The following is a 19106-nucleotide window of genomic DNA, read 5'->3' as shown; positions in this document are numbered from 1 at the left end:
ATTTAAATTTAAAATTATAAAATAATAAATAAATATTTTTTAAAACATAAATCAAATATTACAATCTTCTTTTATAATACTATCTTACTTTCTTTTAATTATATTGACTATAATCAATCAATTCTTAAAATTATAAAAATATAAGTAATATGAATAAAGAGACATTTAATATCACTTACTTTTTTGCTCAAAAAAAAATCTAATACTTTTTTATGGTTAGTAGACTTTTTATTTTTCCTTTCATTTCTTTCTTGCTTCCTCGGTCGCAATCACACTTTATTTGCCTTGTGGTCTACGAAATCATTTACCATCAACAAAAAATTAATGAAAAAATACATATATATATTTATTTAGTTTTACAAAATTATAGTTATATTATTAGATAAGAATTATAAGCTTTTATTTTCAAAATTAATTGAAAATAAAGAAGATAAACAAACATTGTCACGCTTTGTTCATTGTAGGATATTCCAATATCCTCCTTTATAAAAGTTCTTTTATATTACTAACCTTGCAGTTTTGATCAATATATAACTATCCAAAAATTAGGACTTCTCATTAGGGTGAACATTGAGCCTGAAAAACCTGAAAACTCGCAGAATCCGTCCAATCTGAAGCTTCAGAACCCAAAAATTTGAAAATTTTGATTTTTTTCAATTAAAATCTAATCCGACCCAAAAGATAATTGAGTTCGTGTTTCAATATTTAAGCATCTAATAAATGAGTTTTAGACTCGTTTTAACATGTCTTTTTAGGTAGTGTATTGCTCAATTATGTTTATCTTGTTGTATTTTACGCTTGTTTTTGTTTACTTTTAGGTTTTGAAAGACTCGAGATGTTTTGGAACGAAAAAATGTGAAAATTTGACAAAAATACGAAAATATGTTGAAACTAGTGATTTGGAGCAAGTGGCGCAACTGTGCCAGGAGGGGTGCGACTGTGCTAGGTGTCTAGAAAAGAGGAATTTATGCAGATTTTAAATTAAGGGCATTTTGGTCATTTCACTTTGAGAAAACGTAGGGTTTTGTATTTTAATGCTATTTTCATTATAATAACCTAGTTTTGCATAGTCTAGACTTGGAGAGGACGGTTGGGAGCTCAGTGGAGAGGTTTGTGCCAAATGAACCCAAAAACCATCCCCACATTCCCTAAGCATCACAACCACAAGAACCCTAGCCAAAACTCACAACAAAACCAATCATCCAACCTATAAATCTTAGCTGAAAACCAAAGCTAAAACAGAGCAAACCAAGAAATTCAATGGCTAGAAACTTACCTCAATCTCAGATTATGATGCTCTTCAATGGTGGAACACACTCCCAAGCTCTCAAGACTTACTTCCCAAGCTTGAATCCTCAAGTTAGGCTCAAAAATCACAAAGAAAAAAGGAAAAGAAAACAGGTACGGGAGAAGCTCTTGAAGTTGCTCTCTTTTCCTCTTCTTTCTACAGCCTTCAATGGCTTATATCTATCCTAGGGGTGAAAAGACCAAAATACCCCTAGGTCAAATAAGGATTTCTAAATGCTCCCAATGGAAAAATTGACATTTCCCACCTATTTCGTTAATCATAATTAACGCTCTCCAATTCCCACTATTCTCGATATTCTCAAACATCAATAATTCATATCTCGTTACCATTTAATTCCCGACAACGCTCTAATCATTAAAATCACCCCGAGACTCACCTTGAGCCCTGAACTTAAATCTGTTATGACTAAACCACTAATCAATATTCCAAGATTGTCTCATGCCGAATAGCTCGAAAAAATCCACATTATAATGTGGTCTCAACAATAGATCACCGACATGCATACAAATATACAATTACGCCTCAACGGGCCAAATTACCAAAACACCCCTGTAATGAAATGTGGACCCACATGCATGCATTTAACATCATATTATAATATAATTCTCATAAACATGCATATTATCAGTTAATGACATAATTAAACAGTTATGACCCTCCTGGCCTACTAATCCAGCCACTAAACCGCATTAGGAATTTCGGGGCATTACATTATATATCCTAATAAGAATATAGATTGCTTTAGTAAATCCACTATCACAATAAAAGAAATAATAATTGAAATTGTATTGATAAAGTAATAAAGTGGATAGATGGTGAAAATAAATACCCAAGCTTTACATCCATTGAATTAATTTGTTTTTATTTGTTTCTAATACTTGTTAATTGTTAGTTTTGTCAATTCTAGTTTATGTTATTGATATTCTTTAATTTAAGTTTTAGTAGCCAACTAAAATTAGGAAATTAATCATTAGTAATTAATAAAAAATCTATGTGGGAAGGTACTCCACTTAACTCTATTATTACTCGTCTACGATTGTGTATACTTGCACATTGCAATTTTCGCAACAGCATCATCAGATAGGGTGTAATCCGAACCCACCCAATGTTTATAAAAAAAATCAGTTATAAATTTAATCTTATATAATCTATAATAATCTAACCCTATATACACTATCACACTTAACCTTAATTCTCTATCACTCTATGTCTCGCTCTCTCTTTCTCTTCTCTAACTGAAGTCGCCCCCACTTTCCTCTACTTCCTCTCCTTCTGAATTCGCTTCACACAAGCCCTGTCACGCCAAACACCCTTTCCTTCTAGGTCGGACCCCCATGGCTCTTATTCTCGGCACCCCTGCGGTCCCTAGGCCCTACCCCCCCAACCCGCCATCTCAACGATTCAAGTGCTCACCGAGTCCCCAACCCTATAGTGATCTTAAATGTATGGTTCGTGATAAACCTTCATTTTTTTTAGTTTTTTTTTTTACTGATGAGCTCTCTTAATTTTTCAACAAGTGCTAAAAATATTGATATAATTTAAATTTTTTAAACATATAACAATGAACCTCCATGACAAAGTTAACAAATATTTTCAACCCTTTAAAAAATACAATTTGTGGCAATTTGAACACTACTAATATGCTAATGATCTTAAAAATAAATAAATAAATTTGTTATTGATAGAATAAATATATTGTAATTAGAATAGTACTGCAAATATATAAGATCGTCAATCCGTTCTATATTTTGATTGTGAAAGTGAGTCATTGTTAATTGTATGTACACCTTGTTAAGAATAAAAGTTCATGGTTCATGGTTCATGGTTCATGGTTGAGGAAGGTGGAGATGATTGTAATAATAAATCATCTTGAAATGGAACACTCTACGTAATAATAAATCATCTTCAACCCTCCTATATCTTATCCTACCATGGAAGTGACAGAGATTGAAATCTAGAAGGTGATTCATGTGCAAGTTACAATTGTTATTTGTCAATCATTTATTATTTCCTCGTGACAAGATATATTACTCGATACTTGTTACCAATTGAAGCTTATTTATTTTTCTTGTGGTCAAAATTTAAGCTCGATCTCAAAACTATAGGTCAAACGATGTCCAAGACTATAGACTATTGGGGAACTCGGGCCATGAAATCAATCAAGAGGGTTATAAAACAAATTGGGTCCATACTTTAAGCCATAATGCTCACAAACCCTAAGCCACGGAACGCCAACCCGATTATTCTTACAAAAATGACATAAGACTAATTCTACTAAATCTAATCTCACTCTCCCTTAGTTTAGCCCTTCTCTCCTTTCTCTATGCACTGCCAAGTGGCAACCTTTCCTCATGGCATATGTCCTGGAACCTAGCAGCTGACCTCGATTGCTCGATCCGCTGCTTTGCGAGTTTATGGATGTGTTTCCAGAAGATTTACCAGGGTTGCCACCGCATAGAGAAATTGAGTTCGTTATAGAACTGGCACTAGGGACGGAGCCAGTGTCTAGAGCGCCTTACAGAATGGCCCCAGCTGAGTTAAAAGAATTAATGGTACAGTTGCAAGAGCTGTTGGATTTGAGTTTTATCAGACCTAGTTTCTCACCTTGGGGTGCGCTAGTTCTGTTTGTAAAGAAGAATGATGGTTCTCTGAGAATGTGTATTGATTACAGAGAACTGAATAAGCTGACAATTAAGAACAAGTATCATTTGCCAAGGATAGATGATCTGTTTGAAAAGTTTCAAGGTAAGAAGGTATTCTCAAAGATTGACCTTGGTTCTGGTTATCATCAGTTGAGGGTCAAGGAAAGAGATATACCAAAGACTGCTTTTCGTAGCAGGTATGGGCATTATGAGTTCTTAGTTATGTCTTTTGGATTGATTAATGTCACTACTGCTTTTATGGATCTAATGAACAGAGTGTTCAAGGATTATCTGGACCAGTTTGTGATCGTCTTCATCGTTGATATTCTGGAATATTCTCAGACTAAGTCAGAGCATGAGCAACATCTGAGGTTGGTTCTACAGAGACTGAGGGAGCACAGATTGTTTGCCAAGTTCAAGAAATGTGAGTTCTGGTTATCTCAGGTATCCTTTCTTGGGCATATTGTCTGTAAGGAGGGGATTAAAGTAGATTCAGCAAAGATTGAAGCGGTCAGAGATTGGCCAAGGCCAAAGAATGCTTATGAGGTTAGAAGTTTCCTTAGATTGGCAGGTTATTATAGGCAGTTCGTGGAAGGGTTCTCAAAGATTGCTACTGCATTGACTGAGCTGACACGCAAGAGCCAGAAATTTGTGTGGTCAGATAAGTGTGAGAAAGCAGAGATTGATTACAGGCCCGATTCTGAGTCTCCCGACAGATTAGGAGAAGTTTATGATTTATTGTGATGCTTCTCATCAGGGTTTGGACTGTGTTCTGATGCAGTCAGAGAAGGTAATTGCTTATGCTTCTCGTCAGTTGAAGGAGTATGAAAGGAGATATCTCACTCATGATTTAGAGTTGACAGCTGTGGTTTTTGCTTTGAAGATATGGAGGCATTATCTCTATGGAGAGAAGTGTGAGATCTATACAGACCACAAGAGCCTGATGATGGACCCAAAACGGGTATGTTTAAAAATTTATATATCGCAAGCGCACGAATCGTCCATATAGAATAGTGATCGTAAGCAAGGATGTCGAACCCAAAGGAGTTGTCTAAAATCGAAAATGAAACTATTTTAAATCAAAAGTAATAAATTCTAACCTAGTTCCAAAGATTGATAAGTTTTAATGAACATAAAGTAAAAGATTGAAAAATAAAGCTATTTAAGATAATGAAAATAAACCAATAATAAGTTGAAAATAAGTATTAAAAGAAAAGATTATTAAGATACTAGAATCCACAAAATGTAAGTTTAATAACATTTATTAGTATATTGATTCACAAGTTTTAGTGATAGTTAAAATAATTTAAACTATCATTTTTCAAAAAGGATTTATAATTTTAAACACAAATTTCTTATAAAAAGATAGGATTTTTCTTCGCTTTTCAAAATTATAATTTCAAAGCATTTAGTGTAAATCAATCTAATGAAATAACAAATAAATCAATGAACATTATTTATAAGGCAAAACATAATATTTTTGTTCTAAGCATGGATGTGTACAATTTAATGACACACCTTACACAAAGAATATTATGTTTATGCACTAATGAAGAACAAGGTGTAAATATATTCTAACAATCTAAAATACAAGATATTTAAGATGAAAGAAATATATGAAGAAGAAAAATCCAAAGACTTTGTTGCATTACAAGGGAAATCAACATACAACATAAATATTACCTAGTTATAAGTTGCTTCATCATGATCTTAATAATCTTATGAAAAAGATTAGAAGCACATAACTAGAGTAGAAATTACAAAATAAAAGACATACATACTTGCAAAATGCTCTTGAAAAACCCAAATGGAAGAGAGAATGGTAGAGAGAAAATGAGAGAAAAAAGATGGTAACCCCCCAAACATTAAGCACCCCAAAATGGTCTTGAAAACCCTTATTTATAGCCAAAATGACATTATTAAAATAATCAATTTAAATTAAGTAAATTGATTAAATTAATAATAATATGGTAAATAGGGGTAATTTGTAGGAGTGATGATGATTTTGGGGTAAAAGTGTGTAGACAAAAGGGGTAAAAATGTGGCATTTTGAGTATAGGAGACAAATGGTACACTTAGGAAATATAGGCTCAAAAAGTGGCATGAATAGCTGTAACAGGCGGCTGGGAGCTTTGGGGATTTGGGCCGATTTGGCTGGGCAAAAGGACAGGCCCAAGTTGTCTCGGCTGGGGATGTGGCTTGCTGGAGGGATTGATGCATGAGAGAAGATGAGCTGCTGGCAAGGAGGATGGCAGGCGTTGGTGGTGTGTGCTGAAGGAAATCACTTGCTGGAGGAAAAGAGTTTGTGGCTGCTGGCAAGGACACGTGGGAGCTGCTGAAGGCAATGTGGAGAGCTGAAGATGGCAGGCGGACTGGGCCAGGGGACAGGCGGGCTGGGCCAGAGGACAGGCGGGCTGGGGCGTTTTGGGCCCTGCTGGGCGAGCTGGGGCGTCTGGGCCCTGCTGGGCGAGCTGGGGCGTCTGGGCCGGTTTGGAGAAGCTACTGGGCTTGGGCCCAAATGAGCTGAGGAAGGAGGCCGAGTCCGTACGGCCTGGAGAGGAGATGGAAGAGGCAGTGGGCCTGGGCCGTGGGGCTGAATGGAGCATATATGCAAATGCTGAAGGAGTGTCTTCGGCTGGAGAGAAGTGGCTAAGTGCTGATGGGCCAAAGCATCATGTGCTTGGAAGGAAACTATGGGCTTGGCTTTGGGCCTTTGGACAAAAACACCACATCTATTACTTTTCTTTGAATAATACCATTTCTTCCTTGCTTTCAAGAGCTAAAATAATACCACATAATTCCTACAAAATAAATATAAATTAAGTCATGCTAAAATATTTTCAATTATAAAATAAATCAATTTAATTCTTTGAAAATATTAATTATAACTTAATTTATATTTAACATTTAAGTTTAATAATACAACAATTTTTTACCACTAACTTAACAATAATAATTCAAATAATTAACTACAATATTTTACAACAAAATAACTATAAAAATACACAAAAATATATAAAATCAAAATAAACCTAATAAATTCAAAATTACTTAAAAACTTAATAAATCAATTAAAAACTCAAGAATTAAGCAACAATTAGCACATAAAAAGTGGTAAAATAGCTCTATTTTGTAGAGTTATCACCTGAAGCATTTCTTCACTCAGAAAGATTTGAATATGAGGCAAAGGCGTTGGCTAGAGTTAGTAAAAGATTATGGTTGTGAGATTCTGTATCATCCAGGAAAAGTCAACGTGGTAGCTGATGCTTTAAGCCGGAAGGGTCCGGGACAGATTTATGGTATGAGGCTGATAGCTAGAGAGTTAGCAGATGATATGACCAGAGCTGGTATAGAGTTGCTGGTGGGCCAGTTGACTAATATTACGTTGCAGTCTACGCTGTTAGAGAAAATTAAGGAGGGTCAGCTGAGTGATCCACAACTGATCAAGATTAGAGAGGATGTTCTGGCTGGAGCATCCAGAGATTATACAGTGTCTGAGTTAGGCTTGTTGAGATACAAGGGACGGATATGTGTTCCGTTAGACACTGCTTTGAGGCAAGAGATTCTGGATGAATCTCATACTACACCTTACTCTTTGCATCCAGGCACCACAAAGATGTATCAGGATGTGAGATCGTTGTATTGGTGGCCAGGGATGAAGAGAGATGTAGTAGAATATGTGGCTAAGTGCTTGACATGTCAGCAGGTCAAGGCTGAGCATCAGAGGTCGGCACTAGGGATGCACAAAAGCTCCACGGGGACGGGGACCCGCGGGGATCCGCCCCTAATAGGGCGGGGATTCCCCGGCTTGGCGGGGATCGGGGCGGGGACGGGGCGGAGTCGGGGATAGTACTCCCCGCCCCATTTCGTCCCCGATTATGTATATATATATAGTATTAGGAATTATATGTAGTATGTATAACGGTATAACTCTATTTCTATATATATAATATTAATTATAATTAAGCTAATTTCCTCTTTGATATATCGTTTAATGCATTAAATTTATGGTTTTATAACAATTAATGCATTAATTCAAATTACACTATTTCCTATATATTAAATACTCTAGCTGTTATAGAATATGGATGGACTCCAGCCACTCCACCGATTATACTATTGTTAACTGTTTTATATGAATATGAAAAGTCTTTTTGAAGAGTGCACTTCAGAGACAAACCCTAAATAATTATTTCATATATATTTGATATTAGCCTTTCTATCTAGTCCACTCTCCAATCTTTAGTCCAACTACATTATATTTTTTCTGTAAAACAACAACCTGTTCATAACTTGTGAGTTGCGAGTCCTCGTGATCGTGAGTCTTAAACAGAGTAGGAAGCACTATATTTCTTAACAACTCGTGGCTGCATCAATAAGGAGGAGTAGACAAAGGAGATTATTCATTGACTAGAATGGTAAGTATTAAACTATTAGTATTATTATTGTATAAGGTACTCTATTTATGTATATTATTTAATGATAAAAACATAGCTTTTTATCTTTTACGGTCAATATACAATGCTCAAGATAGACAATGATAAATTATATACTTGAAAAAGGATTTGTTTATTTATTTATTTATTGGCAAGTAACTACTATTCATCTTATATGTATGTGTGCATGAAGTTTTGACCACGTAATTTTATACATAATCAACAAAAAGGATGAATTTTTATATATACTCATATAGGTTTTGTACTTTTGTGGATGAGGGTAAGTCTAGAAAGATTGTCATATGACTATATGAGCCTAGAAAATTGCATATTGCTATTAAATAATTTATTTAATAAATATATTATAAACTAGATAATGAATTGATATGCAAAACCTGATATATATATATGTATATTATATTTTTATACAAAACCTAATATATATTATTACATAGACGTATATGACACATTTGACACACTTTTTATTGGAGTATTCTAGTTTATCTGTATATGCAAATAATATAGTGTATGTGAATATAAATGTACATCTTTTTAAGTTTTCGTAATTAATTTTATATGTTTAAAAGTGTATACTTTGAATTTTTATAGGAAAAAATGACTGAGATTGGAAGTCCAAAAGAAGACACTCCATCAACATATGGACAAAATGAAGGAATAATACCCACAGGACCTATTGACCTTGATTCATCAATTCCTTCATCTCCAAAAAATGATGAATCAATGACAGCAACCCAATCAAATGTTGATAGCGAGAAAACTGAGACAAAGAGAAAACTGACTTCCTTTGTTTGGAATCATTTCAAGAAGCAAAAAATTAATGGAGTTGACAAAGCTGTTTGCAACTATTGTCAAAAAATATTAGGAGGATCAAGCAAAAATGGAACAACACATTTGCGTGATCATTTTAACATATGTCCTCTTAGGAAGCATCGAGATATAAAACAATCAATATTAAATCCAAGTAAGAAGAAGGATGGAAGTACTTCACTAGCTGCTCACAACTTTGATCAAGAGTGTTCAAGACACAAACTTGCTAAAATGATTGTTTTGCATGAGTATCCACTCAATATGGTTGAACATCATGGATTTAGAGATTTTTTCAACTCTCTTCAGCCATTTTTCAAGAATGTATCTCGAAGTACTATTAGGAGGGATATATTGAAGATATATGAGAATGAGAAGACCAAGACAAAGAACTCAATTAGTGACAATTGTGGTAGAGTTGCAATCACAACTGACATGTGGACATCAAATAATCAAAAGAGAGGGTATATGGTGGTGACTGCACATTATATTGATGATTCATGGAATTTTCACAATCGAATTATCAGGTAATAAGATCATTTGTATAATATTTTGTATTTTATGTGTATATTTAATATGAGTGTGTGCTAATTAATTACTTTTTATTATATGCATTCAGGTTTATATATGTGCCTGCCCCTCATACTGCTAAGTTATTAGCAAAAGTGTTGATGGAGTGTTTGGTTGAATGGTCTCTTGAACGTAAGTTGTCTACTCTTACTTTAGATAACTGTACTGTGAATATTGCCATGATGGATCAAATGAAAGAAAAATTGAGAAATGCTTCTTTACTAATGAAAGGTGAATTAGTTCATATGAAATGTTCTGCTCATATCTTGAACTTGATTGTCCAACAAGGATTAGGATCAATTCAAGGTGCCATAGAAACTATACGTGAGAGTGTAGTTTTTTGGACTGGTACTCCAAAAAGAGTTGAAAAGTTTGAAGAGGCTAAGAAAGGATTATCATGTGCAAGCAATAAAAAGCTAGTGCTTGATTGTAAGACTAGGTGGAATTCTACTTATTTGATGCTTACTAGTGCCATTGTTTATAAAGATGTGTTCAGTCGCTTAATACACACTGAGAAAAATTACAAAAAAGAACCTAGTGAGCGAGATTGGCTTTTGGCAAAAGTTATGTGTGAGAAACTGAAGTTGTTTTACCATGTCACTGAGATGTTTTATGGGACCAAATATCCTACTACTAATCTATTCTTCTCTAAGATTTGTGATATTTGGTTGTTGCTTAAGGAGTATCTTAAGTCTTCATACGATGAGATTAGGATAATGGCATCAAATATGATGGATAAATTTGAGCAGTATTGGACTTCCATTCATGGCATATTAGCCATAGCAACTGTTATGGATCCAAGGTTTAAGATGAAATTGATTGAGTATTATTTTCCTAAAATTTATGTTGGTGAATATCAAAATGAAGTTGAACGAATTAGAATGTTGTGCTATGATTTGGTGAAAGAATACAAACCAAATGATGGAAAAGAAAATCTTCCTGATCCTTTATCCAATGCTTCTGGAGTTGGAGGGGATAGTGATGGATGTGTGGATCCTTTAGCTGGTTATGACTTGTTCGTTAGTAGTACTTCTAAGGTGGATACTTTCAAGTCTAAGTTAGAGTTCTACTTGGAGGAAGCAGTTTTACCTAGGAGTGAAGAGTTTGATATTTTAGCTTAGTGGAAGACAAATGGTCTTAAGTATCCTACATTACAACAAGTTGCTAGAGATGTTTTGGCTATCCCAGTGTCTACAGTAGCTTCTGAGTCTGCTTTCAGTACTAGTGGAAGACATGTGACTCCTTGTCGTAATAGGCTTCACCCGAGTATGTTGGAGGCATTAGTATGTACTCAAGATTGGCTATGGGATGAGAAACTAGGTATGTTTATTATAAATTACTCTTATTATTTATTTTTCTTTTATACCCAAAGCAAAGAGCTTATAAAATGACATATTTTATTTTTTTTCTTTGATGACAACAACCAGTAATGCAATTTTTTTATCCATAAATATATATATGTACATTCCTTTTATTGAAACGTGGTAAAATTCCACTTTGGTCAAAATAGAAAAACAAAATTGGTGAAAGCTGTATATTGGAGATAATCTCTTTGAAACATGGATAGTATTAGTAATATACATATATAATTCTTTTTGAATCATCCAGATTTCTATAATCAGATTTCTTGTTGAATTTTTTAGATGCATCACAAAATGAGATTTCACATAGTACATTCTTTGATGATGTTGAAGATGATGAAGCGGTAAGTTTAGCATTAATTATTATTTTTTTGTTTATATTATTTTTTTTTCTTTAAAATATATTTTTACTTATAATTGAAAATTTTCTTTTAGGGTCCAAGTTTTGTGGATTTTGATTCTTGAAGAAAGAAGGCTCTTGAATGGTGGTGATGACTATTAGTTTTCAAAGTTGAAGATGAAGATGTTATTACAATTTAGTAAGTTTGTGTGTTTGTTTGGACTTCAAGTTTATGTTTATGGTCTTTAAGTTTATGTTTATTGATTTTAAGTATATCATTGCAAAGTTTTTAATTTTGGAACTTATCTATATGACTATCAATTATGGAATGAAGAATTTAGTTTTATGTTGTTTTAATTTGGTGTTTACAAATATTTTTTAATTTTGAAAATATAAAAAATTATTTGTGTTATCCAACTTTTTTAATAAACGGGTCCCCGTTATAGTGTTCATTATCGACGGGGATTCCCCGCCCCGTTCCCCGCTGGGGAATGTGCGGGGACGGGGGAAAATAATAAGGGTCGGGGACGGGGACGGGGAATGCATTCCCCGCACCGCCCCGTCCCCATGTGCATCCCTAGTCGGCACGGTTATTACAGCCTCTGGATATCCCAGAGTGGAAGTGGAAGGACACGATGGATTTCGTGGTGGGCTTACCCAGGACTGTTGGTCAGCATGATTTTATTTGGGTGATAGTAGATCGCTACACTAAGTCAACTCACTTTCTGCTAGTGAGGACTACATATACAGTTGACCAGTATGCAGATCTCTATGTGAGAGAGATCGTGCGTCTCCATGGAGCACCGAGGTCGATCGTGTCAGATCGGGACCCTACTTTTACTTCCAAGTTTTGGGAGAGTTTGCAGAAGGCCGTGGGAACATAGTTGAAGTTCAGTACTGCTTATCATCCTCAAACAGATGGGCAATCTGAGAGGACGATCCAGATATTAGAAGACATGCTGAGGGCATGTGTACTGGACTTTGGTGGATCTTGGAGTAAGTATCTGCCTTTGATAGAGTTCTCCTACAACAACAGTTATTAGTCTACCATTGGAGTTGCACCTTATGAGATGTTGTATGGTAGGAAGTGCAGATCTCCCATTCATTGGGATGAGACAAGTGAAAGGAGATACTTAGGTCCTGAGGCAGTTCAGAGGACCAATGAGGCTATTGAGAAGATTAGAGCTCGGATGCTCGCTTCTCAGAGTAGACAGAAGAGCTATGCATATCCCAAGCATAGGAACGTGGAGTTCCAAGTGGGAGACTATGTCTTCCTTAGAGTCTCGCCATGGAAAGGGGTGAGAAGGTTTGGGTAGAAGGGCAAGCTTAGCCCTAGATTTATAGGTCCATTTGAGATCTTGGAGAGGATTGGCCAAGTGGCTTATAGATTGGCTTTGCCTCCGGCGTTGTCGGCCATGCATAATGTATTTCATGTTTCAACTCTTCGGAGATATGTATCTGATGTGAATCATATTTTGAGTTATGAAGATCTGGAGCTTGAGCCAGATCTCTCCTTTGAGGAACAGCCAGTTCAGATACTTGACAGAAAGGATAAAGTCCTCAGGAATTTGACGATACCTTTAGTTAAGGTGTTGTGGAGGAACAGTAAGGTCGAGGAAGCGACCTGGGAGCTGGAGTCAGATATGCAGGATCAGTATCCCGAGTTGTTCAGGTAAATTTCGAGGACGAAATTTCTTTAAGGAGGGGATAGTTGTAATGCCCCGAAATCCCTAATGTGGTTTAATGGCTGGATTAGTAGGTCGGGAGGGCCGTAACTGTTTAATTATGTCATTAAATGAATATATGCATGTTTATGTGAATTATATTATAATATGATGTTATATGCATGCATGTGGGTCCACATTTGAATATTATGATGTTGTGATAATTTGGCCCATTGAGGGCAAATTTGTGTATTTGGGTGCATATTGTGATTTATGAATGAGATCCCATTATTATGGAGATATATTCGAGCTATTCGGCATGAGACGGTCTTATATTAGTGATTAGCGGCTTTGTCATAATGGGGTCAATTATTGGGTAATAAGAATGTTTATTTGATGATAAATTGGGAGTTATTGAGATCATGATGAAATTCTGGAAGTTTTGACTATAATGTCCCCAGGGGTGTTTTTGGGACCCCGAGCACTAGGTTTTATTTGAGGTTACTTAAGCTTGAAGTAGCTTGTCAGATAGAACGTATGTTAGAAAACCTCTCGTTCTTTCCCGTTAGTTCATTTTTACCATTCGGAGCGTTTTCGAAGAAATCTCGAGCTCTAGGAGTCAGAATCAGGCGAGGATCGAGGCATAGCGATCCTAGGAAAGATTAGAAGCTTCTTGACCGAAGGATTTGACGAGAAACAACCCAATCAAAGGTAATCTAAGTTTAAAGTTTTGAGTTTGTAGAGTTTCTAAGCTTAGAATTGGCTTTTGTGAATCGTTGAGTTTTTGGTTCGTTTAAGCCTTGGGATTTGATGGTTTTGGATCATTGGGAAGCTTGGGAACTTTGATTTGATGATTTGGTAATGTTTAGGCATGATTTTGGAGGCTTTGGAATGATGAAAAACGTGTTTGGGGATGGCTCTGGGTTGGGGGCCACGGCCCTGTTCTTGGGCGCCGCGACCCTAGCTTGATGAAGCAGGTGGAGCAATTTTGCTATTGCTGGGCGCCGCGGCCCTTGCTCCTGGAGTGACTAGGGGCCGCGGCCCAAGGTGTCAGGGCCGCAACCCTTGAGCAGGGTTGAGCCCGTTTGAGGGTTTTGGCCCCGGGAACATGATTTTTGGCCTCGGGATTGTTCCTATTACTCGGATTAGTGGGGATTGATGTCTCGGAGGCTAGATATTGGTTTGGAAACCCTAGATTATCATTTTATTGATGGTGTCCCATATTTGGTTATGACTAGGTGACCGCTAAAGGACTAAAAGCCAGATCGTTCTCAAGGGTCATTCTTTTATTCATTCTAGCTCGAATCAGAGGTAAGAAAACTGCACCCCATATGTGACATGCATGATTATTCTTGAGGCATGTTGATTGTGTAAATGTGGACATGGATTAATTATCGAATGCTTAGCAAATCTTGCTCACTTGTGCATGGTACTGACTCATTAGTCAGATTTGGCAAAGGTGTCAGTATCAACTGTGAAGCTAGGACTTATTAGTCAAGTTCGGCAGTGGTACTGGGCACTGGTCACACAGTGCTGACGTAGATCTAATCGACATCTGCATTAAATGACTCAGATGAGCGTTAATGCCGGACTGACCTCAAGTTCGATGAAAATAAAAAGCGCTTGTGTGACTTACCCATCAGTCACTCATCTTTTAAGTTAGAGACTTACCCATCAGTCTCTCATATGTTAAGTTAGAGACTTACCCATCAGTGTCTCATCTGTTTAAGTTAGAGACTTACCCATCAGTCTCTCATCTGTTTAAGCTAGTGACTTACCCAACAGTCACTCATCTGTTTAAATTAGTGACTTGCTTGTCAGTCACTCATTATGGTTTACTAGAACCTCAAGTGATATTCACTCATCTGTTTAAGAGCTATAAGCTCTGTGTGATAATAATAATAATAATAATCATTTGATAATGTTTATATGCAATACTGTGTTTTCTTGCTGGGCCTTGGCTCATGGGTGCTTTGTGGTGCAGGTAAAGGGAAAGAAAAGCTCACCCAACCTTGAGTGGAGAGCTTAGGTGGTGATGTGTACATATGCGGCTCCTTGACCACCACGACCAAGGAGTTCTCAGAGGAACTAGGGGTTTACCCTATTTTTGCTGCTTAGGTCAGCAGGGTTGTAAATTTGAAACAGTAGTGACCATTTTGTGTTATAAATAACTTGTAAATGTTTTGATGAGCTCATGAACAATTTATATACTTAATAAAATATATTCTTTTCTTTTAATTGGTTTTCCACCTTAGCCTGTTAATAACACTTAGAAGCACGTTTTTAACTAAAGGACTCGGGTAGCGAGTCAAATTTCCGGTTCACTGTTCACCGTAACTGTTCAGGGGTAGCCAGGGCGTTACAATTTATGTCATATTCTCTATTTATTTTACTATAGTATATAGACTTAGTTATGCTTTATCTATACATTATCAAACAAGTAAAAGTAATATTATTGTTAAGTTTTATGTCTAATCTTTTATTGCATTATTTCCAATGATTTATTATCATTTTTAGATTTTTCGTAAAACTAATATTGTGCTTAAGGTAGATAATTTTATTACCCATATATCTTTTTGTTAAAATATTTGTGCTTTAGTATTTAATATTCCAAATGAATAGTTTAGATGTGAACTTTTCATTTAAGTTAATTTTGTGAATCAATGATCCAAATAAATGGATAATGCATATGAGTGAATCTTGATACTTTCCCACCTGTTACCATTTGTTACATCTTATCTTTATTTTACCTTTTATTTGTATTTTTAATGCTTCAACAAAAACAACAAAAAATATTGTTTGTTCTATTTTTCTCACATTATTTATCTCTTAACTTATTTACTTGTTAACTTTGTTGTTTTTCTTTTTATGAAATCGATCGTCCGATCCATACTTCAGCCACCACTAGTAGAAGTCACATTTTTTGTGATAAACATGAGGCCTATGAATACCTAGCACAAATGATACTTTGTGATTATATATTGCGCTTTCGTACATAACTATTTGATACCTTGAAAAATCAGTTGTATATTCCAACATTTACAAAATCATGCTTTTGATGGATTATGTTAAGCCTTCTCTGTGTTTAGCAAGATCATTGAATCAAAGGTCAGTTTGTTGTAGAAATTGGATATAACCCAACTTGGCTTTGTCAATTCCATCTAATATGTGATCTCTTCGGCTTTGTCATCTCATATAATAATTTGTGTTTTTTACTATTCATTTGATATACTTATTCTATTATCCAACTATAATGATATTTGATAACTCAACAAGATAGAGTTATTTTATCACATTTTATATGCTAATTGTAGCCTATTTCTTAAGATTTAAAGTAATTTATTAAGTTTTTAAGTAATTTTGAATTTATTAGTTTTTAAGTAATTTTTTAGATTTTTATATGTTTTTATAAATATTTTATTGTAATATGTTGTAGTTTAATTATTTAAAATCAGTGTTGTTAGATTAAAAATTAAAAAAATGATTTTATTGAGCTTAAATGTCAAAATAAATTAAGTTTTAATTAGTATTTTCATGAAACTTATGTTGTATATTTTATTATTGAATATATTTAGTTTTAATTTAGTTTATGTTTATTTTGTATGAATTATGATGTATTTTTTGGTTGAAAATTCAGAAGAAAAAAAACATATTGAAAAAACTACTAGTTGAAAAAACATATTGTTAATACTAAGATTTTTCACTGTTATTGACGATTTTTTTTACTTTGATTAATTTTTTAGTGATATTATTTATTAAATTTAATTTAGATTTAAGATTTTATTATTTAGTTTGTTAATTTAGAGATAATTAAGAAATTAAAGCAAACTTAGTTATATGTTTTTTATTCTTTAAAAAAGATTTAATCAAGTTTATTTTAAAAATATTTTTGTTGGATGAAAATAGACTTTTAGTTTTTATTTATGTCTGCTACATGTGCTTTTCGAGTAACCCACACGTGCGTACTTTAGCGGGCACATGCATTTCCCAACTATATGTTAGAATTTGTTAAAATACAAAGCTCAAATGGTATTACACAAGCTAGGTGTAAAATCCTAATGATTTCATATAGTGAAGGTGTGAATTTTGACTTTTTGTTGTAGGGCATGTAAAAATTGTAAATTTGGGTCCAAAGTGATACATTGAGGTATCAAAGTATGTCCAAAAAAATTGGGAGCAAATGTGTTAAAAGTCACTTTTGAGAAGTTAGACCTGCCTATTTGGTGTTGCATTGTCTCCTTGTAGGCGATGCATTGCCCAAAGCTTGAAATCTCTATGAGACATTGCAGGCAATGCATCACCTGATTAGTCTATACAATTACTTGTTTTAAGCTACACATGATGTGTTTAAAAGCTGTGATCCTATTAGTTAGACTTAATGATGGTGATAACACTATAAAATGGGTATTTTAGAGTTTTGAAAGGATTGATCAAACTTTCAACTCTTGCTCTAACCTCTCTATTTCTTTAGCCTCCAAGTTCACAAGTTTTCTCTAAGAAATTTATAAAGAAAGCACTTGTCTTTGTGAATTTCAAGGCTTGTTCAATCCAAATTGCCTTTCCTACTAAAGAAAGTCACAAACATCGATGAAGGGCTAGGAAATAGAGAATTTGGACAACGATACATCTCATGTATAAGCCTTAGTTTTGATTTTCCATATCAAATGGATTCAAGTGGTTCTCCATCTAGGGTTTGAAGCTTTCAAGAATATCAAAGAGTTTGTTCTATAATTAGGGTTTGCATTTCTCTACTCTAATATTTTATTGGGCTCTATCAAGTGGAATTGTGTACAGATTCTTATTGTATTGGTGGTGTAATTACACTTTCCCCCAACACTATACATGTTAGTCAATAACATCGCGATTAGTAATCATCTAAGACCAAATCATCAACGGAACCCGCTCAGAAGGTAGCTCAAGGGTCAAACCCCCAAGGAACACACATGCATCCCACTAGGAATCCACCAGCTTGTACCCTTCATTGGGAGTTTTCTCCACGTGTCATCACAAGGAATCTGGGGGACCACTGACGTGTGTGCCCATGAGCCTTTGACATCAGTGGCGGCTTTGAAGAATGTGTTGTCCCATTCGTACACTTGACAACACAGATCATGAGGAAAAGGTGAGATCATCCTTGAGGGTTGTGCCCCCACCATTTGACACCTTTTTGTACATTCCCTATATAACGCTAGCTCTCTGAGCGCCTCGGGCACCTCGAGGAGCTACTCGGAAGGTCGGATGTCGATGTCATGTGTTTTTCACTCTGCAAGCCCGTGGACCATGCACGGGAAAATGTGTCTACTAAACTGTTGACGTCGTTTTTCGTCAACTTAAAACGTAGAGCAATTAAATAACAAGAAATACGACGCAGGTAAATAATATAGAATAACAACGAGAATTTTACGTGGTTCAGCAGTTAACTCTGCCTAGCTCACGAGTCAATTTTATTAAGACTTTGGATATTTCAGGAAATTCTTCAGGGATTAATTCTCCAGAAATTCTCTCAAGATATCAAAAATTCGTCCCTCTAAGTGTCCATGATCTATCTGGGTTCTCAGAGTTCGTTCCCACATATTTTGGGAAGATACTCTTCTTCATTAATGGAAATAATGACATTAAATTCTGTAACTCCTACATACAAGGAAACGTCCCCTAAAGACCAGAAGGCCTATAACAGACTAGTTAATATTCCTTTAATGTAGGGAAGTTACAACAATAAATATCTTTTGAATGCATGGACTACGTCTCATCTGATGACCCACTAAGCCGTTCGAGGCCGACAATCAGCTTCATGCCAGTCCAGGTCTTTAGGTAAGTTATGAGCTATGCAACTTTCCCCAAGACCAGCTCGGAGTGGGTAAATAACACCGAAGCCGTTACATTCCGAGCTCACACCCATGCCAAGCTCGGGCTACTTGATCCGAAGATACCCAACAATGGATATACTCTGATGCTATGT

The 19106-nt window shown here is 35.3% G+C and overlaps 1 protein-coding gene across 1 annotated transcript; it reads left to right on the top strand.

Moving 5' to 3' along the window:
- The first annotated feature begins 9002 nt into the window (after positions 1-9002).
- Positions 9003-11608, top strand: LOC133780478 (zinc finger BED domain-containing protein RICESLEEPER 2-like). Its single transcript, XM_062220199.1, has 5 exons — positions 9003-9739; positions 9832-10819; positions 10904-11102; positions 11426-11487; positions 11579-11608. Exons 1-5 carry the CDS (start codon positions 9003-9005, stop codon positions 11606-11608), a joined length of 2016 nt encoding a protein of 671 aa, XP_062076183.1.
- The last annotated feature ends 7498 nt before the right edge of the window (positions 11609-19106 follow it).

The sequence above is a fragment of the Humulus lupulus genome, chromosome 1, assembly GCF_963169125.1.
Source record: "Humulus lupulus chromosome 1, drHumLupu1.1, whole genome shotgun sequence".
Lineage (NCBI taxonomy): Eukaryota > Viridiplantae > Streptophyta > Magnoliopsida > Rosales > Cannabaceae > Humulus > Humulus lupulus.
This window is presented reverse-complemented; position numbering and strand designations above follow the sequence as displayed.

Coding starts and splice junctions, on each gene's coding strand:
- LOC133780478 (XM_062220199.1), top strand. CDS start 9,003: ATGACTGAGATTGGAAGTCCAAAAGAAGACACTCCATCAACATATGGA. Junction 11,103..11,425: donor GCTATGGGATGAGAAACTAG/GTATGTTTATTA, acceptor TGAATTTTTTAG/ATGCATCACAAAATGAGATT. Junction 11,488..11,578: donor ATGTTGAAGATGATGAAGCG/GTAAGTTTAGCA, acceptor ATTTTCTTTTAG/GGTCCAAGTTTTGTGGATTT.